At 39.4% G+C, this 24,346-nt stretch overlaps 1 protein-coding gene across 1 annotated transcript; it reads left to right on the forward strand.

Moving 5' to 3' along the window:
* Positions 1 to 1,861: 1,861 nt before the first annotated feature.
* SLC5A7 (solute carrier family 5 member 7) lies at positions 1,862 to 24,046 on the forward strand. The gene is made up of 8 exons (XM_062515066.1): positions 1,862 to 2,039; positions 9,208 to 9,321; positions 12,736 to 12,891; positions 15,526 to 15,674; positions 19,237 to 19,380; positions 21,155 to 21,308; positions 22,470 to 22,687; positions 23,423 to 24,046. Exons 1-8 carry the CDS (start codon positions 1,862 to 1,864, stop codon positions 24,044 to 24,046), a joined length of 1,737 nt encoding a protein of 578 aa, XP_062371050.1.
* The last annotated feature ends 300 nt before the right edge of the window (positions 24,047 to 24,346 follow it).

Below are 24,346 nucleotides of genomic sequence, written 5' to 3' on the forward strand. Positions count from 1 at the left end.
GCAAGCACAGGAAAGTTGGTATGGCCATAGCTCTGCACGTGAGGTTTGTAAGAGGCATGGCGAGGGGGGGGGGGAAAGGAGTCTCCCAAAGAACTTGGCTAGCCCAGATCTGGGAAAGGCCAACACATGTTCAACCAGGTTTGGAAGGGAGGTGTGAGGTGTGGCAAAAGATGATCACGACCATTCTCTCATGCATGTATGCACCTTGGTGCTTGCCCAGTGCTGGCACAGGGGTGGCAAGGAAAGGCTGTCAGGGACAGTAAGGGGAGCATAGAGCTCACCTTCCCTCCCCTTACCTCTGCCAACTTCCCTTTTTCCACAGCTCTTTTCAGTATGTCTTTTTAGATCAGCCCTTTCTTTTCTTCCTCTTTCCCGCTGGTTCAATACCTGGATCCTGTTCCTTCCTGCCTCCCCTCATCCCCTTTTGTCTTCTCACCTCAATTTCACTTCCTAACCCTGCTTCCCTGCCACGACACGACAATCAGTCTCCCTTGAGTCATCCTTACTTCCCCCCAACGTCCCCTACCACTCTGACGTCTTTCCCCCTTCCTCCCCCCAGCTCTGACGGACGCGGTCCTCTCACCCCACTGAACCCTCCTCCTTTATAAAGGGATTTTCCTCTTTTTAATCCACGAGACCCCCGTCGCAGCCTCAGCACTCGGCGTACCGTCGGCACCGCGGGGCAAGAGCCGATCCTCCCTTTGCTCCTTCCCTCCCCCGCCTGCGGGAAAGCCCCGGGCGGGGACAAAGCCCCCGGCGGCTCGGCCCCGACACCGCCCCGCGGGATGGGCGGCCGTGCCCCGCGGGCTGCGGGGCAGCGCGGCGGCGGAGCGCAGGTGGGCGGCGGGAGCCGGGCTCCTCTCCGTGCCCGACGGCGCGGGCGGCGGGCGGGCGCTGTGCCGCGGATTCCCGGGAGGCAGGGCAGGCTCGGCCGGGTGGCCCCGGCGGATTCTCGGGAGGCAGGGCAGGCTCGGCCGGGTGGCCCCGGCGGATTCCCGGGAGGCCGGGCAGGTTTGGCCGGTTGTCCCCGGCGGAGCCGTCGGGAGCGCGGACGGGTCTGGCGGCGCGGCTGTGCGGGAGCGGGAGCGGGAGCGGCGGGGCCGGGATGGGGAGGGGGCTCCGGGAGAGGCTGGGTACGGGGCTGCCGCTGTACGCGTCGCTAGGGAGTTTTCCCTCTGTAGTTCGTATACTTCAGTATTTCTGCCTTCCGACAGCTTTTAAGCTTTCCGTTTGTTTCCAGTATTGTGAGAGAACAGATTCGTACGTTTCATGCTGGACGTTTAAATGCTGCGAAAAAGGAATCGCATGTTTTAAAATACGGGAAGTGTTAAAACGGAGACAAGACTCGGCATTCCAATACAAACACTTGAAAGATGTGTTTTGTTGTTGTAGCTATTACTTACACCTAGTTCTAGTATTACTTACAGCAGTTCTGTCTTCAAAATAGAGAGTTTAGTAGTTGTCCACATGGCCAAGATCTTCTATCTCTTGTACCGAGCTAGTCTGTGACTGAGAAGTTGCCAGACATTGAGGACTTGGTGATGCCAAAATAATTCAGTGCTCAAAAGATGAATTATAAGGATAGTGTAGCTTTCAGCCACATCATTCATTCCCTTTTGTGATCAGAGACTATAACCACTGGTTGCTGCTCCACAGGCATTTTAATTGGCATGTGACATTAATATCAATTACATCTGAAATTCTTATTTTATAAAATCACCAGAATAGTCTGTTTAATAACCATCTGAAGGGTTTTGTACACTGATTCTAAAAAGCAGGCTTGTTAAAAGCAGATGTATTATTGCATTCTCTCCAGAGGTCTTAATGAAATAGCAATAAAAGAAACAGTTGGGACTTCACCATGGCTTTCCATGTGGAGGGACTGGTGGCCATAGTTGTCTTCTACCTGGCAATCCTGGCAGTAGGGATATGGGCTGCTTGGAAAACCAAGAACACCGGCAGTGAAGGAGATCGCAGCGAAGCTATTATAGTTGGTGGAAGAGATATTGGTTTGCTAGTTGGTGGATTTACAATGACAGGTATGTAAAAAACCACTTTTTTGTCTCCTAGCCAACATATAACTTGTCAGTTTTCCATCTGAATGAATTGTAATCTGCGTGTTGAGTAATGCAGAGTGGGGAAAATACATATACTTTTTATCCAATTGTTTAATGAGCAGCCAAATGCAGCATCTGTATAAAAGAAATGAATATTTGTAAATCTTACAGGAAGAATATATTTTCATTGATTTTCATGTATTTTCATTCCATATTCATCTGTAGATCAGATATGTTTGGAACAAAAGTATGTAATTAATATAGATTTATTAGAAAGTTTTAAAATAACTGTTATTGTTTTTAAAACCATCAAATTTTCTGTGTTATTCTTGGGTTTGTTTCATCTGAGTAAAACAAAGCTTATTGGGAAAAAGCTTGGTGGGAAGGGGAGGGTGTACAACATAAATTAACTTTCTAAAAGAAAATTGGCATAACTCCAAACTTGTAATTGTACAGATTTCCGCAAACTTTTGTGGATTCTTTTAGCTTCCTTTTCAGCAGTTAGACAAAATAATACATTACTCTCAATAGCAGCGTCAGTGAGAAAAGGCTGCGTGAAGGAAGAGTTTTTCACTCATTTTGTAAACAGTGCTCTCTGACTCCCAGAGCCAGTCAAACCAGCCATCTTACCCGGTTAAATAAGATATTCACAGTACTGTTCAAAATCTCAAAACTTACATTATGGCATTGGAACAAAAAAGCATTGTAGGAAGAGTGAATTAGACCACCATCATATTAAAGTAAATGAATTTTTAGGCATGCTTTTTTTTTTTTTTGCTTAATTTAATCTAAATCATATTCAGGCAAAGCCCTTTCAATTGTCAAATTGAATTTATCTGACTGTACTTATGTTTTGCTTCTTTGCCCTGTTCTGCTTTCACAATTATCTAATAAGGAAGAGCAAGATAAAACTTGGGCCAAAACTCTGCATTCTTTATTTAAGATCAATTCACATTCTTTTGCAGGGGCATTCTGCTCGTTCAAAGACTGGATATTTAGATACTGAGTAAAGAATGTTTGTAGAAGTCAATAAAGTTTGAATACAGTCAGATGTTTTACTTTTTGCACTATGCAGTAATTTATCACTTATCCATCGGCTACTGGTGCGTAAGATATGATAAGACTCTGCTCATAGCAAGAGCTGGTTAGACTGCTTTCTGCTGAATGATATGTTTTCAAGAGCACTGAAACCAGAATATTTTGCAGAAATATATTTGGTTGCCACAAAACAATAAACATTATATCAGGGGAGTCGAGATAAAGAAAAGGCATTTCCCACAGAAGTGGCTATGACTACTGTCTTTGCATATAAAAGACACAAATTCTGGTCTCCTTAATCCTATTTTGCAGCAATATTTTGTGTAACAGCTGAAGCACAGATGAGACCTGAACTATATCTCAGGCACATTCTGTAGCCACCACAATTCACACCCACACAAGTTCATCCTGTATTGTGCAAGCTCTAGAGATGGCGCAGTACTTCGTCTTTGCAGTAGAATTCCACACTGATCCTAAAGCCTTTGGGTAACTAAAACGATCATGGGTTTTGCACTGTAAGGGCTGGCACTCTCTCTGTCTCTCCCCTATGCCTTCCTTAAATCTGGAAATTAAAGCTTGATATGGCAACTGACCTACCTTTCAGTCACAGTGAACCACGCCTCGCACATAAAGCAAGATCTGGGCACAATTCTACTGAGCCAGGGGTTAGTCTGAGTTTTATCTCGGTGAGGGTGTTTGGGACACTCGATTTCTAAAGTCACAACAAAACAGTTATCAAAGTAAGTTGATGAAAATCCACAATAATTTTTACAGGTTGATAATTTTTACTAAATGGACACGTTATTAGAGGGCATACTTGCTTTTTAAAAAACAGTTGATGCTGATTTTGTGCCTCACAGCCATGACTATTTGTAATGCATAACTATTCCAACGTTGTCTTGATAATTTTCAGGTTTAATTGTCTAAATATAAATTAGAAAGCAAAGCCTAGCCTGCAAAAGGAAAATAAGATGTTTTAAAGATCTGCAGAAAGAATATTGTTTGTATGTACATGAAGCACTTTGGGTTATGAGATAAGGCCTTATTCTCTTTTTTTGCCTGAGTCAAACACTACAATGTTCTACAGGTATTGGCTATGAAAGAGGTAGAAATTTCTAGGGTTACTTACTGGAGAGGGTGACAGCACTTAGCCTATAAATTTAAAATAAAATTCGGAACATAAGCATCAAAGTCAAGATTCCAGAGTAATTGTAGCTGATTTTCTAAACAACATTGAAAAATCTTAAAGCACTACCTATGAATAACAGCTGTGGATATATGCTATGATCCTGAAGAAGAAAAAGCTGTATGAGCCAGTTACTGAAATGCTGAACATAAAGCCTGTTGAAGGTTGAGTGTGACGGCAAGTAAGAAAATAGAAAGAGTGAAAAGGTTGAATTGTGGATGGATCACAGCAGCTCATATTAAAATGAAATAACATTGTACCGTAGAGACACATTTAATCTGTGTATAATTTTTACATAATTATAGATAAAATGTTGCATTAAATACCAGCCCTCCTTATTTTCGTGAATGAATATTTTAAGAAGTGGTATCTGCATCAAAATTGAATCTAATTTGATTTTGGTGGTTGAGTTTAAACCTCAAGGAAATGGTTAAGATTACATAACTAAATGCTCACAAACATGACCCAAAAGGTAATAATCTATTGATGTAAGTTTTGCATTTTAGTTGGATAGAGCTACGTACTCTTCCACATGAAAAAGAAATATTACACAATTCAATTTTATTCTAATCCTTGGATCAGAATTTTCATTTCTCAGAACTTGATGAGTTTATTAAATAATTTGAGTGGTCAGACAAGGAATTGTTCCTGAAGAAGTGCCAAAAATCTTGGTTTTCTAGTACATAACATTATGTATCTAAACCTCCGAGATCAACTTCTGTGTGTCTCACAGGAACTAGAAGAAAAATTGCACTCCTTACCCTCAGTATTTGTCTGATCATTTTTTACAGAGCATGTTTTAAATGGATGTTGGTATTTGCTGCATTTTTTTGTTTTTCAGATGGCAGACAAAGAGAAGATTAAAATAGATTACCATATTACTGCTTCCATAGATTATTAAATATTGTATTCCTTTTTAGGAATTAGGTAAAAATAAAAATAATTTCACCAAAAATAAAGGTATTAACCTAACTTTAAATTGTGGCTTAGCAAATGAGGATCAGAAAATTAATATCTGAGGTTGAAATCTCATCCTATCTTATCCCTTTATTTCATTTCTAATGTATTTACCTGTGTCAGTGTACGTGCTGACTATCCATTCGCCCCCTCAGAAGAAAACATATAACACCTTCCTAGAGCTCTGTGGTCCTTGATAGATGCTCCAGAACCATCATGTGCACAGAAAAATTGATTAGCAGCAATTTTTCAAACCCCAATCCAGAAGTCAAGAAATAAAATCAAGGGTTAAATCCTTCATGCCACTTTACACAGCAATATCTGTCTGCAGGGCAGACAGTGGAGGGTAATGACTCCTACAACATCACACAGAAGGGAATTGACTTGATCTCCTCCAGAAGAAAATAATGGAGCTCGGTATGGCATCCAAGTGCCCCTTGGAGAGCACCTGACACCTCTGTAGCAAACATTGGCAAATCAATGCTGGAACTGCAGGGCCTCTTCACCACAGCTGCAGCAATGTTGGACATCTGTCCTTGACTATGGGATATTATTCCCACCTGCAGCCTAGTATATAATTAATGTAGAATTCATGCTTGTGCATTTTCTGGGGGAAGAGATAAATATGCTTCCCTTTCTAAATATTGACTTTTTGATACTGTACACAGGTGCTTACTCCATAAGACTGTGCTACTTGAGACACAATAGGCAACGCACATCCCAGGTAGTCACAGATTTTTCTGTGTGTGATGAGAGTGATGTCCCTCAGGGCTCCCTACTGGGACCAGTACTATTCAACAGCTTTTTTGGGGCTGTGGACAATGGGACTGAGGGCACTCTCAAGCAAGGTTGCAGATGACACCAAGATGAGTGCTGTGGTTGGTAATCTAGAGGGAAGAGATCCAATACAGGGAGGGTACCTGCCCAAGTGTGAGAGGCCAAGTGTAAGATCCTCCAGCTGGATCAGAGCAAACATTGATACAGGTTGGATGATCCGTGGATTAAGATTAGCCCTGTTAAGAAAAACTTTGAATCACAGAATTGTAGAATCATCAGGTTTTAAGATCATTAAGTCCAACTGCCAACCCAGCACTAGCACTGTAACCCCTAAAAGCACTACACCACATCTCTCAGCACCAGATCCAGACACCTCTTAAACACAGTAACACCACCACCTCCCTGGGCAAGCTATTCCAGTGCCTGACCACCCTAACGATTGAAATTTTTTTTCTAGCATCTAATCTGAATCTCACCTGTTTCACCTTAAGACCATTTTCTCTTGTCCTTTCCCTGCAGATATGGTAGAAGACACTGTCCCCACACCACTACATCCTCCTATCAGGCAGTTGTAGAGAGCGATGAGGTCCTACTCTTCTCAAGACTAAACATTCCCAGCTGCCTCAGTTGTTCCTCATCAGACATGTTTTCTAGACCTTCCACAAGCCTTGTCACCCTTTGCTGGACACACATCAGCACTCAATGTCCTTTTTAAAGGGAGGGGCCCAGAACTGGACACAGTACTAGGGCTGTCGAGTACAAGGGGATGATGCCTTTCCTGGTCCTGCTGGCCACACCATTGCTGATACTGGCCAGGCTGCCATTGGCCTTCTCAGCCACCTGGGCACACACTGGCTCATGTTCAGCTGCTGTTGACCAGCACCCCAAGTCCTTTTGTGCTGGGCTATTTTCCAGACACTCTGTCCCCAGCCTATAGCACAGCCTGGGGTTTGTTGTGACCAAAGTCTAAGTGACCAAGTCAGCACTTAGTCTTGTTGAACCTCATGCAGTTGACCTCGGTCCATCTCTCTGGCCTGTCCATGTCTTACACTCTTGCAGATCAACACTTTGACCCAGGTTTGTGTTATCTGCAAATTTGCTAATGGTAGACTTAATCCCCTCATCCAGATAATCAGTAAAGATATTAAACAGGACTGGACCCAACACTGATCTCTGGGACAAGCTGAGACAGTTGGGGTTGTTTAGCCTGGAGAGGAGAAAGATCTGTGCAGACCTGATAGCAGCCTTACAGTACCTTAGAGGGGGCTTACAGAAAAGATGGGGATCAGGGCATGTAGTGATGGGGTGAGGTGCAGAGGTAGGGAACTGAAGGGTGGATTCAGATTATAGATTAGGAAGAAATTCTTTGCTGGGAAGATGGTGATGCACTGTAACAGGTTGCCCGGAGAAGTCGTGGATGACTCATCCCTGGAAGTGTTAAAGGACAGGTTTGGCAGGGCTTTGAGCAACCTGGTCTAGGGAGTGGTATTCCTGCCCATCACAGAGGGGTTAGAAATAGAAGATTTTTAAGATCCCTTTCAATCCACACAATTACATAATTCTAGAAATCTGGTAAACAAAGTATCATACTCCTCTCTATCTTAATTCACATTGTCAAGAGTTACAAAATCCCAAACGTTTGACAACTTTTGATATAGACTATGTATCCTTGCTCTCCTTATTAAAAATCAGCCTTAACCCATCTTCCTCATATGTTCCTATATGGGCATCACTCTCTCCTTATTTCTGTAGTACACAATAGCTTTTGAAAACCAAAAATCTACTCGTAACAGGCCTCCTTTGGTCACTTCTTTTGTTGCAGTCTTTCTCTGCCTGCACACCCCTCATAAAAGTCCATTATACCATTTCCAGTGACAGAAGTGTCCATTCCTCCACTTCAAATTGCTGAAAGGGAGACAATTGTAATTCTCTGGTTGCTGGAGATCTTTGATTGTAAAGCCGTTGTGAAATTCAGCAAAATACCCTCTAATACTATTTGAGAGATATCACAGTTAAGTGGAAAAGAGTGGTTATTTAGCTCCTAATGCAATTTCTTAAGGAATTTTATTAAATTTGCTTAATTTATTTTTCTCTCCAATTGTTTGTCTTAAACACAAAATTGTTTGCTTCTGCAATGGTGGATGATGAGAAAATTCTGAGGAATGTTTAAGGAAAATACATTTCTAACTATTGTGACTTTTTGTACAGAAACCTGAACTACTGTTATATGAAAAAGTAAAGGGTTCCAACATAAGCAAAACATTACAAAAATCTAGGGTTTGTAATGGTCTGTCTGCCCTTGCTCAAACTGCAAAATTCGATTTATAAAACTTGCTTATTATGCATTAGAGATAATTTTAAAATTTTTGTCATGGAATCTGCAAAGAGGAAGAGATAAACTTTATTACTTCATTTGTTATGAAGTATTTTTGCAGGTGTAATCACCAGACATTCCTGTGTTGGAGTTTTTCTCTCATATATACTGTTGATTCCAAATACTCAAATAAAGAAATTTCCCTTATAGGCCGAGAAACAACTCCTTAAGTGTCAGTGGTTGGTATATTAAAAACACTGCTTTTTGGAGAGAGAGATAAAATCAGAATTACTGGAGATAGCACATATCCCTTATTGAACATGGCTCAAGGAAGCATAAAATAAATGAATCAAAGTTTAGAACTTACATGGCAACAAAAAAACCCACCACAACTCTATATAGAAAAATTTCAAGAACTCAGAGTTTATTAATATGCTTCATGTAGCAACAATTTTAAATTTAAAGGATTTAAAAGGCTTTATTAAAAATGAAGGTCCTGGTAAATAATGTGTTCATTAAACTTCTGCTAATTTAAATGTTTTTCTTCAGACTCCCCCTTATACCTTCCCTTCATTTGTGCTAACACAAACAAAATAGTAATGGTAAATAATAGTGGGGGACTCAGCCCTCACATCTTCCCTGACTATACAGAGACTTAGACACTTTGATGATTTCCTCAGATTTGACTTCTTTTTTAATATGCTTAGGCTGTAATTCAAATTAGGGCTGCCTTTAATAAAAGGATGCCATGCCTGGCACCTGTATTGTTCATATAATAAAAAATAACCATATCATACATAATGACAATTTTATTATACAGTGTGTGAGCTTTTCTTTCCTTGTGGATATTAAAGCCTTTTCCATCTCTTCCTTTTCAGCCACATGGGTTGGAGGAGGTTACATCAATGGGACAGCAGAAGCTGTGTATGTCCCAGACTATGGTTTAGCTTGGGCTCAGGCCCCTATTGGATATTCCCTTAGCCTGATTTTAGGTAAGCAAAGACTAATACTAGCAGTGCCTCATTTTAAAGGGTTCTGATGTCAGGTCCATTCTTTGAAATGAAAAAACAAGGGTCTGATAAAACGTTGCTGAGGTAAACTGGATCCCTTCTGCTGGTGTGTTTGGCTATTGAAAAAAAAACAAAACAGAAAATATCTATAAATAGTTTGATATCTCAAATCTCCTAAATTATTTATCAAGATCTATTTGATTATTACAACCATATTCCTCAGGGGGACATTGGGGGTAGAGGTGGGGGGAGGTATGTTTAAAATGTCAATACCAAGTTTTATATATTCAAGTTTTCTTTAATTGCCTATATGATCTGGAACAGGACCCAAGTGTCCAGGGTATCAGTACACCTGTAGATCTTGGAATTAGACAAATATCCTTTTGGGTTAGGAAAGTGCTTATATCTTGTAGATCTCCACTAAGAATCTAGGTAATTATTAAAATTTTTTTGTAGGAAGTATGTAGCACATATTTCCTTGGGTTGGAAACTATTTCCTTAAAACTGAAACATGCAACCTCTTAAACATAGCACAAAACTCTTAATCACATGTCAGAATGCAAATGCAGAATCAGAATATCAGAAAATATCAGAATCCTGATATATGCAGGGCCAGAGTCTAAAATACAGATAGCGTTCTAACTGTTAATGCTGCAATAATGATGCAACTGTTTAAAAACCATGTTGTTACAGAAAAAAAATCCCATGTTTTTCATATTTCCTTAACGTGACTGATATACTCACCTTTCTAATATTACTTGGCCTCTCAGTCTATTCTGAGTCAATTTTCAGGGTCCTCCTACCCAATTTGTCCTTTTGTTTCCTTTGGTTCCTTATCTAGATCCTCTTTCACTTTTGATTTCTTCCTGTACAACTTGTTTTCCTTCCTCTTTCCTTTTTCCCCTTGAAAATGCTTTCCAATGGCCTGTCCTAGTTATCCTCTCTTCCCAAGCAGGAACTTTCCCCAGTGTAGATGTTCCTCTCTGGCCTGTGCAGGACAGCTTCAGTTCTGGCAGTGTTTGCCATCCCTAAGAGCATCTCTGTCTCCTGTAAGGAGAGCAGGGACTGTAGATGTCAGCCTGGTGTCATTAGGAGGTCATGAGGGTCACAATTTATTAGTGGTTACTATTTTTGTTTTGTTTTGTTATCAGTTAGAGCTGGGATTGAAGCACAAGTGGCGAGTTTTGTGTTGGGACTTGGTTGTTTATTAATTTTTATTTATAGTACAGTGATGTTACAGTACTTTTAGCTAATAAGCTAAAAGCACAAAAATGGAGCTGTATCTTGCTTGTTAAAAGGTCTTTTAAGGCCTAACTATTTAATTAAAAGCCAACAGTTATATTATTTATATTTTTGACATAATAACTAAACACCTGTTACTTGCAGTGTGGCATCTTGTATTTAATTATAAAAATGCTAATTAAAACTAAGAACAAGGAACAAGAAGGAATAAGAAGATAATGCTTCAGAACTTCCATTTTTTCCTATACTTATTCCTATATTCTAAAAATCCCAAATTCCAAACTCTTTACTATATGATATTACACACTTTTATTTAAGCTACACAGCAGTGATTTTAACTCTGTTTCTTAAATTTGGAAGCCTTCTCCAAGGCCTTAAGTCAAAAGCAGTGCTCTTCTGGGGGTCAATGCCAGAAAGCACAGAATGTTCAAAAGTCCCAGGCTTCAGGGTTCCAACAACAATCCATTTATGTCACCAACCAGCTGTTAGGATTGGAGTCACAAGCATCCTCCAATGCAGAATTGACACGAACTAACAATAGTCCAGAAGAGTTAGCCTCTCTGCTTGTTTTCAGCTGTTTGTAGATACCAAGTCTTTTTTTTCCTGAAAATTATAATGACCACTGCAGAGAAAAGCAGTCTATATGTGTGACTATGTATCTCTCTGCAGAGCACAGAGACGAAAGAATTTCTGTGGCCATGATCTGTACATGAAGGTGTGAGGGGAGGAAATATTTATCCTTCTTTAAAAAAATAAATAATCAAAATAGTAAATACGAGGCTGGGACAAGTATTACTGCTTCAGACAGGAAGTATTTAAGATTGATGTAATCTCCCTGTTTATTCTCCATATAATTTTATTTTCCTTATTTTTTCAAGGATTTCATTTTAAAGGTTAAAATACCTCCTATTTCCTTTGACAGGTGTTTGAACATCATAACAGATTATGTTTGTTTCTTCTCCTTTAATTTTCTTTTGCAATGATGGTATAACAAGTAGAATAGGAAAAGGATTCATTACCAACCAAGAACCACCAAAAAAATAAATTAAAAAAAAAAAAGCTGAAGAGTTTCTGCATCTATCTGACTAAACACAGCATTAGCATAAGCACTATAAGTTGGGATGACAGTGTGTGACCAGTACCTTCTGTTCAGGAAACTTGATGAAATGAAGAAATACGAGTTTTGAAAGGCAATACGTAGAAATTTGGAAAATCTTCACAATAAGATGAATAAATGACACATCTTGTCATGAGGAACCTAATTAAGGGTTGCCAAATGCCATACAGTATGTCTTATTGGGAACTGACAGGGTTTCCTGTTCATTATTGTACCTTATATAGCAGTTTTACTGTGGTAGAAGTCTACTTGGTCATGTGCAGATCTCAGCTGCACAGGTTTCCACACAAGGGCTCTTTCAACTTTCCTGAGATAGGTCCTTCTTTTTTTTCCCAAGACAGAAAGAATTTGAGGAGGGGAGGCCTTTGCACATACATGTCCAGCCCATGTGCCAGCCAGAGCAGACTTTTGATGTACCAAAATTCCTTAACATACATAAGTGAAATAAATGTATGACAAATATTCATGAAATCTGACACTGACAGAACTTAGAAGACCTCTGACCTATCCTGCAAGTGTAGTAAAGTTGTTTCAAAAGTACATCATAAATCCAAATTGTCCTGAAAGAATCAGATTTGCTGTGTGTGCACTGAACTACATGTGAAAATCTGTTTCTGATTCAGGAATCTCAGACAGTTTTATTTTTAGAGTAGGACTGTGTAAAACTTCATGCTGTATTCTGGCCTAAGAATCAACAGGATTAGGTAGAAAAGCCATTCCTTTAGGCTAATCCAAAAGTAGACAAAACTCTGACAGCATCCATAATGGGAGATTACATAAACTGAGCCAGAAAAAAATAAGAAAAACTGTTTGTTAAATTATCAGACTATAGCTACTAATGGAATGTGTGTGTTTAAGTAATTCTGTAGATGTTTAAGAGTTTCGAGAGGATATTTTAACTGCACTTTTTACAAACATATAAACAAACAAACAGTAATGGTGGTTTTGTACCCTTAACTGACAATGAATGTTTTATCCCTTAATGGTAATGCATTTCTAAACTGCAGCTGGTGTCTTATGCTACTTTTTCATTGTAGGTGGCCTTTTTTTTGCAAAACCCATGCGATCAAAAGGCTATGTGACAATGCTGGACCCTTTTCAGCAGCTTTATGGAAAAAGAATGGGAGGACTACTGTTTATTCCAGCTTTAATGGGAGAAATGTTTTGGGCTGCTGCCATCTTCTCTGCCTTAGGTAAGGAATAAGCAGTAAAATATTAATTTATTACAGGTAGAAATTACTAAGAATATCAGACATGCCTTAAAATTCCAGCTGCAAATGGTAACTGTTTTAAGCCAAATGATTCAGACTGTGTCATTTCTAAGACCCATGCTAACTAGCATATAAATCCAGTAATGCTACCATTCATTTTATGACAAGGGAAAGACATGCAAATTATCTATTCATTTTCACATACCTTTAAGTTTTCCCTCTTCAGAGAGCATGAAAGGATTTAGGAAAAGATTTCTGTTAATAGTGAGGGTGACATTAGTGATTTCAAGTGCCCATTTTGTGTCTAATCTGACCCAGCTTTTCTTTTATGTCTCTGGGATAAGAGAAGCCAGTCAAAATTTCCCTTAATGATATGTAACAGCATTTTCAATGCATCTAAACAAAATAATCCTTGAGATATAGGAGATCTGCATATCCAGAACATTCCATAACACAAATAATAAACATAAGTCAGATGCCCAGATGCTGATCAATAAATTGAAGAATTCTTCAATTCTAAATGGCTTTCTTCTTAACAAAGAAAAAAAATGAAAGAAAAATTAAAATTAAGAAAATACTTAAGATTCAAGAAAGGATTTGGAGAATTAGTGAAACTATGACCCAATAGAAAATCACTCAACTACTCATCCAGTCCTGAAATAAAAATCAGCTTCCAGGGTTTTTAATTATATTTCAGGCTCAAATTTAGCAACCCCTTTAAGAACAGAGAAAGCCCTTGAGTTGAAGCACCAGTAATTGACTTTTACCAACTAATCATACTAATAATGCCCATGCATGTGGTAATGCCTTCTAGCATAGGCTATTTTAAACAAAAATAAACTTTGAAGGTACTCTCCAACTGTGCTCTGATGAATTGCAAAGCAATGGGGAGCTTGTTTACCACAATTTCATCACAAAATCCTTAAAAGACTAAGAAAAAGCTGCCCGCTGAGGTGATAGGTGTTGAATAACTTGAAGAACACTCAGAGTATTTGGAATATTTTTGATTAAGGACGAGGCATTCTCTTTTATTTCAACACCAGTGGTGTAAATATCTTTCTAGATTTATATGGCATCAGATAGTTAAAGACTGTCAATGATTATAAAGAAGATTTTGATTTTAACTATTCTGTGAATAATCTAGTTCTTTTTTAACACCTGTCCCCACTGATGAATGTTTAATCCCAGTAGTCTTCACTACTTGCTCTTCATCATGACTCCTTGCTTAGCAGGATTGTAGATGGGATACACTGGTCTTAAAGCTGTGGAAGAGGTCTAAGTTTGTAATGGTTAAGCACATGACCTTTGAAGGTTCATTGTGCAGCAAAGGCTGCATCTGTCAGGTCCCAGAAGCTCTTATATATCACACATCATGTTGTCCTCTAAGGCCAAAACTCTTCCAAATATGTGCTCCAGAATATCCATCTACAGTAACTGTAAGCACTAAAAGCTGTTGCAAGATGTTGCATTTAAATCATCCTAATTAGAAGAAGAATTTTTTTAAACACGGTCTTAAAACATCGCAATCACTTGAAATAGCTAATACTTCTGAGGGAAATGTATAACCATCCTGATAGCTGCTGGAGGGGTAGTGGAGGCGGACAGAAGATATTCAGGTGGTTTCTTGAGTGCAATGGCAACAACTTCCCGACAGAAATGATGAGGGAGCTGATGTAGGGATGTTGTACCTGTAACTTAGACACGTGGAAGAACAAGTCAGGGGTATAAAAGTCCAAGGCAGCTTTGGCTGCAATGTTCATGGGATGGTGGAGTTCATGGTCCTGAGAGAGGGAAATTAGGCAAATATTACATCTTCAACCATAGGCTTCAGAAGAGTAGAGCTGGGCCTCTTCAACATTCTGCTTGGAAGAATCCCGTGGAATTTATGGTTCTGGAGTCCAGAAGAACCAGCTGATATTCAAGGACTACTTCCTCTATGCTCAAGAACAGTTCATCCTAATAAAAGGGAAGATGTGGAGTTCTGTTGAATGAGATGGGCCAGCTGGTGGCAAAAGATGTGGAAAAGGCTGAGTTATTCAGTGCCTTTTCTGCTTAATTCTTTGCTGGTAAGACCAGTTTTTAGGAATCATGGGACCCTGAGAAGTCTTGGAAAGTCCAGTGCAAGTAAGACCCGCTGGAAGAGAACCAATTGAAGAATAAAATACACTGGATAGACAAAATATCATGGGGAGGCATCCTGCAAGTACTGTGGCAGCTGGCTGGTAGCATTGCAGGATCATTCTCAGTATCCTCCTGAAGACTGTGATAATCAGGGATGTGCATGGCTGGTTTTCTCAGAGAGAATAAGAGAGTATACTCCTTACAGACCTTGAGCAACATAAGGAAGTGCTGTTAGGACCCTTCTCTCCTCTGTTTCCTAAGAACCTGCAAAATGACAGATGCTAAACTTAGACCAACAGGTGCATCTCTTTTCCCATTCCCTTCAAAGGTACAGAAAGGATGTGCAGAATATAGGGGGGGGGAGGGGGGGGATTATTAATGCTGTTACTAAGTGTCAGACCAGAACTGATACATGCAACTTAACAAAGGTGTGCCTTCTCATCAGACATGCTGTGATATGCACACTAACACATGGTGCTTTGGTTTTCCCCTTAGGTGCAACTATCAGTGTGATCATTGACATTAATGTCAATATTTCAGTCATTATTTCTGCCCTGATTGCCACTATGTACACACTTGTGGGTGGGCTTTATTCTGTGGCCTACACAGACGTAGTTCAGCTCTTCTGCATCTTCCTGGGACTGGTAAGTTTGGCTTTTTTTGCCTAATTTGTCAAGGATTTTGCCCTGAACAGCTAGAAGGGCCAAGTGCGTCCTGGGATGTACCAGGCACAGCATTGCTAACCAGTCAGACTCACAGAGTGCTGACTTTAAAAGAGTCTGCATTTGCATCAGTGTACAGCCCGTTCTATGGAAATAGTGCTGTCCAAGAGGTCTGATTCTTCGGCTTTTTTCCAGCCAGTTTGCAGTCCAGCCAGTCTTGCAGTCTTTCTCTTGAGTATACCTCTAACTCAGAATAGGACTGGTGCTGACTCCTTCCCTGTCTGTCTACAGGACTGTGGCTCAGTCAGTGGAAGGAGGCATCAGACACAGGAAGATGTCAGTAAAGTAGTTCAGAAATGCTGTCATTGGACCTGCAGAGCTGATAGTCTACTGCTTCTCTTTTCTGTGGTTGTCACCTACACAGCTTAGTTAACCTCCTGTTAACTTAGTTAACCTTCTTGATTTTTCCCTCATTTCCCTCCACCAACCTCGGAGAGCATAATACAGGAAGTCTCACCAGATGTCTTGGCTGTTTTAGTGTGGTACTGTGAATATCCCTTATCAGCTATCAGTGATATGCTAGTGGGTAGCCTTTTATTTACTGCTGTTCTTTTAGCCCCGTACTGGAAAACATCAGTGTGACAGGGTCCAGACTACAAGGGTGCAATCGAAGAAGCTGCTGGCTTTGTTTGCCAGTGACAGTAATAGACAGTCACAGGTGTGCAGAGAACTGCAGTATGCTACAATAAATGGAGTGGTTCACGATGAAGGAACCAAAGGGCACCTTGGGGGCCTGGAATTCTTTCTCCGCTTTCAACAGAGTTCTTGCGCAGCTCTAGGGAAATTGTTTCAGCAGTGCTTGCACAGGTGGTCACTAATCAGCTCTGTGTGTGTGCTTACTCTGTGGCATCTTACTGTGAAGACTATGGTCTTTAAGTGATTTAATGGAAATTGTGCTAAATAGCCTGAAAAAGCAAGTCCAAGTTCCAACTGGCAGCCTCAAATGAAAAGTTATTTCAGATCTTCTTCCTTCATATCTTTGTTCTTCATCTGAACAGTGGGGAAAATACTGTTTCTTTCCTTAACATAAATGCTAATATTTGTGAAACATTAAGTTTCTACAGACAGCATGCATTATAGAAATTCCCAAAACTGGAGACAAATCAAAGAACAGAAATTGTCTTCTAGTGTGATCAACTCATGAACCACTAGAGAGCCTGGTCCCATGGGAATAATATCAAAATCAGCAAGAACCTGATTGGGGGGGGGGGGGGGGAGGGGGAGGCATGGGAAGCAAAGGAAGGTAGTATAGAAGTCTTCGAAATTATTAGACCTATAGCTTTATAGTGTTTTGTTTAATTCAGGTTGGAGTCTTTATATAATTTCCGATTTGAAATAAACAGCAATAATGTAGTGCTGAAGAACTCATATTCATGAACTCAAGAGTGTCATCAGTGAGGCTGAAGAGTCAGTACCTGCTCTAGGGAAGCAGGTTTAGGTGAGATGAGACACTCTCACATTAGATGTCACAGCAGATAATGGCACAGGTTCAGTTATCCCAGCTGGTCCTGCAGGCTCTGGAGCAGATTTTACTCCCACTGCCACAGGCCTTTGCTGCTCCTTCCTCTAATGTCTGTTTTCTCTCTTTATCCAAGACAAAGGCTTGTTGTAAATCACCCTTGTTCCCCCTTTCAGCCACAGCTTTTTCCTTAGGCTTCCATAACCTCTACCCCAGCCACTCCATGTGCATCCTTGTTTTCCTTTTTACAGTCTCATGTAGTGTCTCTCCTTCCTTCCTCACCTTCTTGTACCCACACCTGCAATTACCATCTCTTCATATTAATCTTGCCTCATGAGACTTTCCCTGAGCCAGTATCCCCACTATTTAGTATTTCTTCATCTCATCTGTATTATTAATTCCCCATTCTAAACTCTCTATCTTCCCAAATAATTCCTAGGAATAGTTCAGGGCAGTCTTTTTTGGCAGGAAAAGGAGTCTAAATATATAGACGTACATGATGACATCCCAGTACACTGCAGGACCAAAGAAAGTGTCTTGATTTTTTTTAGTTACTTACGTAATCCTTGAGACCACAAAGAGCTAGGTTACTATGAGGAACTGGAATGGTTTACAAAACCTCATAATGTATTTGCAATACACTACCAAGTAAATCCTGGGATGTGGCATGCAGACTCCAGATGGACTTTTAGACATTTACCCTACTGGATATCTCAGCAGAATATGGCCAAACTACATCTGTCCAGAAGCTCATCACTGGGACATTTGACATTTCAGATTCAGAGACAAAAATAAAAAAATCTGTTTGACATCCTTGTTCTCTCTGAATTTCTCAGGAAGGACAGTATTAATTTCCATTAATTTTGACAGTATGTTTATTTTTCCCTCAAAATATCTTGAAGACAGTTGAAAAATTTTGGTGCTCTTTCACAAAAAAGCTCAGGCAGAGATTGTAAAGGGAATCTTTCTGCCCAACTGCTTAAACTGGCAAAGTTTAACAGAGAACAGAATCTTACGGTCTGGGATAAACTGCCTGAATAATAGGCAGTGCTATAAAATATTCTTTATACATTATTGCAATAATTGTGCAGTAAAACAGAGAAAGATGTTTGACTTTGCCCCTCCCTGTGCCTGTTGCCCCTATACACTTAGCTGTGATCAGTTGTGATTGTGGCAGTCTGTGTGGTTTTGGATATCACTGGATCCTTAAGGATGCTGTGCTTGTGATGGTCTAGTCCACATAGTGCAAAGCCTGGTTTTCTCCTCAGTTGGAGCTGCTGAGTTTCTGCTCCACACAAAGTCAGTGAGCTACACAACTGCAAAATGACTTTGCACATAAAGTCAGTCGATGAAGGAATTGGACCTTCTGGCAGAAACCATCACTGGGAAGACTTTTTGATTTTGATAAAAACCAGACTAAAAATAGTCAAGAGACCCCTAGAAAATATCTGCAAGTGCTGTAACACTGGGCTAACATTAGATCTAGAGGACTAGAGATGAGGCTGCACCAACAGCAATCCTGTCTTTTCACAGCCTTTCACAGTCTTTCACAATCTTTCAGTACTTTGTTTAGTATCGAATTAAAAAAATATTCCCAAGCCTTCAGATATGATTTCTCATGCCTGTATGCTGCCAAGTCTTGATGCTATTATATGAAAATTTGTATGCAAATATTTCTCTGCTGTGTGGTCCAGGAAAGAGTGTAAACAATATATGAGGAGGTTAGGTAAAATAAAACTAAATTGTATAAATGTGTCTTTGCTGCTGATTTTGCAGTTTCCATTGATTAATTCGCTGCTCACACTCTCCATGACACATGTGAGCTATCCACATCCAAGCCCTCTGAATTTCAGAGATGTTCCACCTGCACAAAATCTGACTGTTTGCAAGTCATGTTAATAATTTGGTATTCAGTCTGCAGCAAGCAAGAAAAAGAAAACTAGATGAGCGTTAACATTAAAATATCACAGATTTTGAGTATCTTCTGTAGACCTGAGCACATTGTTTCTTTCTCTTTGGTTGCAGTGGATCAGTGTCCCCTTTGCCATGTCCCATCCTGCAGTAACAGACATTGGGCTCACAGCTGTGCACCAGGTGTACCAAGCACCTTGGCTTGGATCTATCAACTCACTTGACATTTACACATGGCTGGACAATTTCTTTTTACTGGTAAGTGGTGATTTGTATGAAGGAGTGAAGCATTTAAGCACTTACGCTATGTTACTGTGACAGCTGAAAATAATAGAATCTACTAAAGAGTTTCTATCAAACTGAAAACTTTTACCCCCTTGACTCCTGCTTGATATTTCCACACATTTGAATGATTTCAGCAACATTATCAGCCGGCATTGCCAGGAATGCAATTTAAATATCATCAGGCTGAAAGAGCTGACATGTTAAAATTAAATAAAAATGCGCAGCTAATGCTTAACTGATATCATTGTTGGCAGAGGAATTCATATATTGCAGAAGGCAATAAATACATTATACAAATGATTAAATATGCCTTAGGTATAGGTGAGGAAAAAGCTGTGCAGAGATGGATGGCAGGATGGATAAATCCATACATGCACACATGCCAGAATGAACCAAGGTCTTTCATTATTTAATGCCTATATATTACACATGGGATCAGTGGTTATTAAGTACTTTCCATTAGAGGATCTAGAAACACATGCTAACCTTTTCCATTCTCAGTGTCCCTATGCAAATTTACGCTGGTTTTATTATCACATTGAACCTTGGGATTACATTTCCTGGCTTTTTTTAAAATCCTCTCAGCCAGAAATCTTTAGAGTTTTTATATAATTGGTCTATTAAAACATTTTATTTTATTCAGCATTCTCTCAGAGATCATTAGCTCAAATGGCTGTATTCTTTCCTGTAATCCTGAAGGTTTCATTTCTGCTGTTGGCCTAAGGAAAGTTCTGATATTGCCAGATTATGACACATTTTCATTTCATCTTGTCTGTTTAATTATAGCTCAAGAGATTTACATATTATTGGGATGCTTTGATAAAGGAATATTATTATCAAGGCGTCAAAGAAAAACAGTCATAAATAGCAAGTCAAAGCCAGGCTTGTCTGTGAAATATTAATGTAGTCCCTATGTGTGTATGAAGCTATATGAAACACCTGTGTACACAATTTCTGGTGAAAATGCCTCCTGCCTCATCTAGTGTACAGAACTAGGTTATGAAATTTGCTTGCTTTTCTTTCCGTGATGTCAGAGACAGACACTTGGTTACTTAGTGGAGACTATTCAAATCCTCCTCTTAAGACAGAATTGTTAGCCCTTGAGTTTTCAACCTTTGGTAATATTCTTTCATGTCATATTTTTCAAAAAACAGTTTTAAGTCCAATCAGGATCCTCAGTTACATATCCAAATAAAAGAGAAGAGTCTTCACTGTAAAACAAAACTTTTGTTTTTTCTTTGGCTTTGTCTGCCATTTCTGTTCGTATTGTATTTGCTTAAGGCAGTGGGAGACTAATTTTTCAGATTCCTGAGTTTAATGTGTACAGAATGTCTCACCTTCTGTAAATTACTATATACATTCATAAAGGAAGATAAAATCTTGCTTTGACATTGTATCATAGTCTAATCTGATTTTAGTGAAGGAGAAGTATTGGAGGGCAAATTCTTCAAATATGAAATATGAAAAAAGTACTTTTCATAAAGACTTGGGGGTTACAGAGGCTGTGAAAGGGCAAAGTGTTGATGCTAATTGTATAAAAAAATAACTTGCCTAAAAGAATGGGATTGAAGTGGATTTACACAGGTTTAACATTGCTTGTGAGAATGAAAGTCACAGTTATTACTGGCTGGCTGATATTCAATAAATAAATTTTAAAGTAGCAATATGGTTTTCAGCATGTTCTCTGGATGGTGATAGTAAAATAATTCAGTTACCCCCCACTCACAGCATGCTGTTGTGTTTGCAGACATTAGGAGGAATTCCATGGCAAGCGTATTTCCAGAGAGTTCTTTCCTCTTCTTCTGCCACATATGCTCAAGTTCTCTCATTCCTGGCTGCTTTTGGCTGTCTTGTGATGGCTATTCCTGCAGTGCTGATTGGTGCAATTGGAGCATCTACAGGTAAATGATTAAAAATCAGTAGTATGATAAATTTAAAACAAATAGTTCAATAAGTGTGTGAAAATAAATCTTGTATTAGATACAGGTGGCATATAGGTTAGATAGCCAGGTGGCATCATTTTTCAACTCGTGGTTATTTCAACAGAAGACTACATGGAAAAATAATGTAAAAAATATTTTTCCCAAAGGAAATTGTTCCTACCACTGTGGATGAAATTAAATAGTTTTGTACATTCTAGATATCTACAGACGCAATACTTCTATTCAATATTTGCTTTATATTCTGGCAGTTTTATTTCATTGTAACAGCAATAATGGGGAATGGCTGAGGGATGTGTGGTTATTTAGCCTGGAGAAGAAGAGAAGAAGAAGAAGAAGAGACTGAGGGAAGACATTTTGCTCTCTGCAACTCCCTGAAAGGAGGCTGTAGCATCTCCCACATAACAAGCAACAGGAAGAGAGGAAATAGCCTCAAGTTGCAGCAGGGGAGGTTTAGAATGTATATTAGGAAAAATGTGTTCACCAAAAGTTTTGTCAAGCACTGGAACGTGCTGCCTAGGGAAATGGTGGATTCACCATCCTTGGAGCTATTTAAATATGTGTAGATGTGGCTCTTGGGGATGTGGTTTATTGGTGGGCTTGGTGGTGCTGGGCTAATGGTTCAACTTGATGATCTTAAAGGTGTTTTCCAACCTAAATGATCCTTTGATTTATCAGAAATGTCTTACCTTTACCTGTATATCCTTGCCAAGCTTTATTTGTCATAGTGAGAGTGATCCCCATCACAGTGACTGTGTAGCTAAACTGTCAAAAATATTCTGTTAGAAATGTTTACACTGCTTTGAGCCCTGTCTGCAGTCCTAAAGAGTAGTTAAACACATTACCAAAAAATTGGATCCCAGACTTGTTTTATTGAATAAAACTACATTTATGAGCAATTTAAATTTTATGTTAGAGACAAGGAAAAATGCTGAGCAGAATTAAATCTGCCCACAGAGCTAGTGTGACACTGCCTCTCTGTAATGCCATCCGTCTGGCCCTAGTAACAGCTTGTTCACTAAATGTGCATGAAATTGTGGTAATATGAATAGCTTGCTGCACATGAAGTCAAGAGGTGCTGTTGGTGCTGTTACTGATAACATACTGGTGTCCATATTGCAGCTTGGAACCAGACTGAATACGGTGTCCCTGACCCCAAGAGCAAAAAAGAAGCAGATATGATTTTACCCATCGTGCTGCAGTACCTTTGCCCAGTCTATATCTCGTTCTTTGGCCTCGGTGCCGTATCTGCTGCTGTGATGTCCTCAGCTGACTCCTCAATTTTATCAGCAAGTTCTATGTTTGCTCGGAACATTTACCAGCTTTCCTTTCGGCAAAATGTGAGACAATGTTTTCGTTTTTACGTTTACAGGAAATTTTAGGTGAGACCTTAACTAGATGATAGATACATAGGCTATGATTTCATAATGAAACACCTCTATCATGTTCCTGCCTATAACTAGTAAAAGAATTTAATTACTAACAGTATGCTGAACAAACTGAAAATCATAAAAAATGATTATGGTTGTGACTGATGACAGAAGTGAAAAAGCTGGCCTGGGGAGGGCAGCTGTCAAGAGTTCTCATGGAGAACTGCAGTTTATCCAAACAGCTAATTACTGTTGCTACAAGCATAAGTTCTACTTAAATTCTTCACAAAATGAGACATTTTTCTAATCTTTTATTTATTGGAAAATCATTTGGCAACAGAATGGTCTAATGAGTTGGAGTTTTTCTTAGGAAACAGAAGAAATTCTGATGCTGACAGTTTTTTTTTAGTTGACCCATACTGTGATTCTATTTCAAAGTTATTTCTTACACTGTTTTTTTTTTTTCTCTTTGACCTATCATCGAGTTTTTTGCTATATTCAAAGAGTAATGTCTTTGGGAATGGTGGCCATAATCCTTAGGATTTTTTTCTCTGAGCTTGAGATAGAGATATTAATTTGCAATTATTTTTGAATGAATCATGCAAAGCTTTCTTTTACAATTCAGTATTCTATATTGACTGCATATAAGTGTATGCATACATGTATAAACATGAAAAAGCCACCTAACACTGCCTTTTTTTGCAGGCTTCAGACAGGGAAATTGTGTGGGTCATGAGAATCACTGTTCTTCTGTTTGGAGCATCAGCAACAGCAATGGCACTGCTGGCTTCATCAGTGTACGGCCTCTGGTACCTCAGCTCTGACCTCGTTTATATCATCATCTTCCCCCAGCTCCTGTGTGTGTTATTTATTAAAGGAACCAACACCTACGGTGCCATTGCAGGATACCTGTTTGGCCTTGTCCTCAGAATAACCGGAGGAGAACCATACCTCTACCTTCAGCCCCTGATCTTCTACCCTGGCTGGTATCAAGATGATAACAATCTCTATATCCAGCGATTCCCATTCAAAACACTTGCTATGCTCACCTCCTTCTTTACTAATGTCATAGTCTCCTACTTAGCCAAATACCTATTTGAAAGTGGGACTCTGCCACCAAAGCTGGACTTTCTTGATGCAGTTGTTGCCAGATACAGTAGAGAACACATGGACAAAGCAACTCTTGTAAAAAGTGACAATATTGTATTAAATGAACTTGCACCTGTGAATCCACGACACAGTCTAACTTTGAGCTCAACTTTCACAAACAAGGAAGCCTTCAACTACGTTGATTCAAGTCCAGAACTGTCCAACACTGAAGATAATTAAGAACTCTTGTAGCCACAGGCAAAACAATGAGAAGCAGGATATTCAGCAAAGAATAGTAAGAAACATTTAATCAGAAGAAAAGCAAGAATTTGGAATAAAATGTCACTGCACATTCTTTAAGTTGTTTCTAGGAGCAGGAGCATCCCATGGGAGGGACTCTTTTCTGCTATTATCTAATATGTTGGAGTAGATCACAGAGTGTTTACTAAAGTATACACACAATCTCATTCCTTCCATCCAGAGCTATATACTGTACAGTTAAAAAAAAATAAATTTTAAAATATATGTAGAAGAAAATGT

The sequence above is a fragment of the Cinclus cinclus genome, chromosome 2 (assembly GCF_963662255.1).
Source record: "Cinclus cinclus chromosome 2, bCinCin1.1, whole genome shotgun sequence".
In the NCBI taxonomy this organism is placed as follows: domain Eukaryota; kingdom Metazoa; phylum Chordata; class Aves; order Passeriformes; family Cinclidae; genus Cinclus; species Cinclus cinclus.

What these genes read in the sequence shown, in the direction of transcription:
- SLC5A7 (XM_062515066.1), top strand. Translation starts at nt 1,862, where the DNA reads ATGGCTTTCCATGTGGAGGGACTGGTGGCCATAGTTGTCTTCTACCTG. An exon ending in TGCCATCTTCTCTGCCTTAG is followed by an intron (nt 12,892 to 15,525) that starts GTAAGGAATAAG and finishes TTTTCCCCTTAG; the next exon opens with GTGCAACTATCAGTGTGATC. An exon ending in TCTGCATCTTCCTGGGACTG is followed by an intron (nt 15,675 to 19,236) that starts GTAAGTTTGGCT and finishes CTTTGGTTGCAG; the next exon opens with TGGATCAGTGTCCCCTTTGC.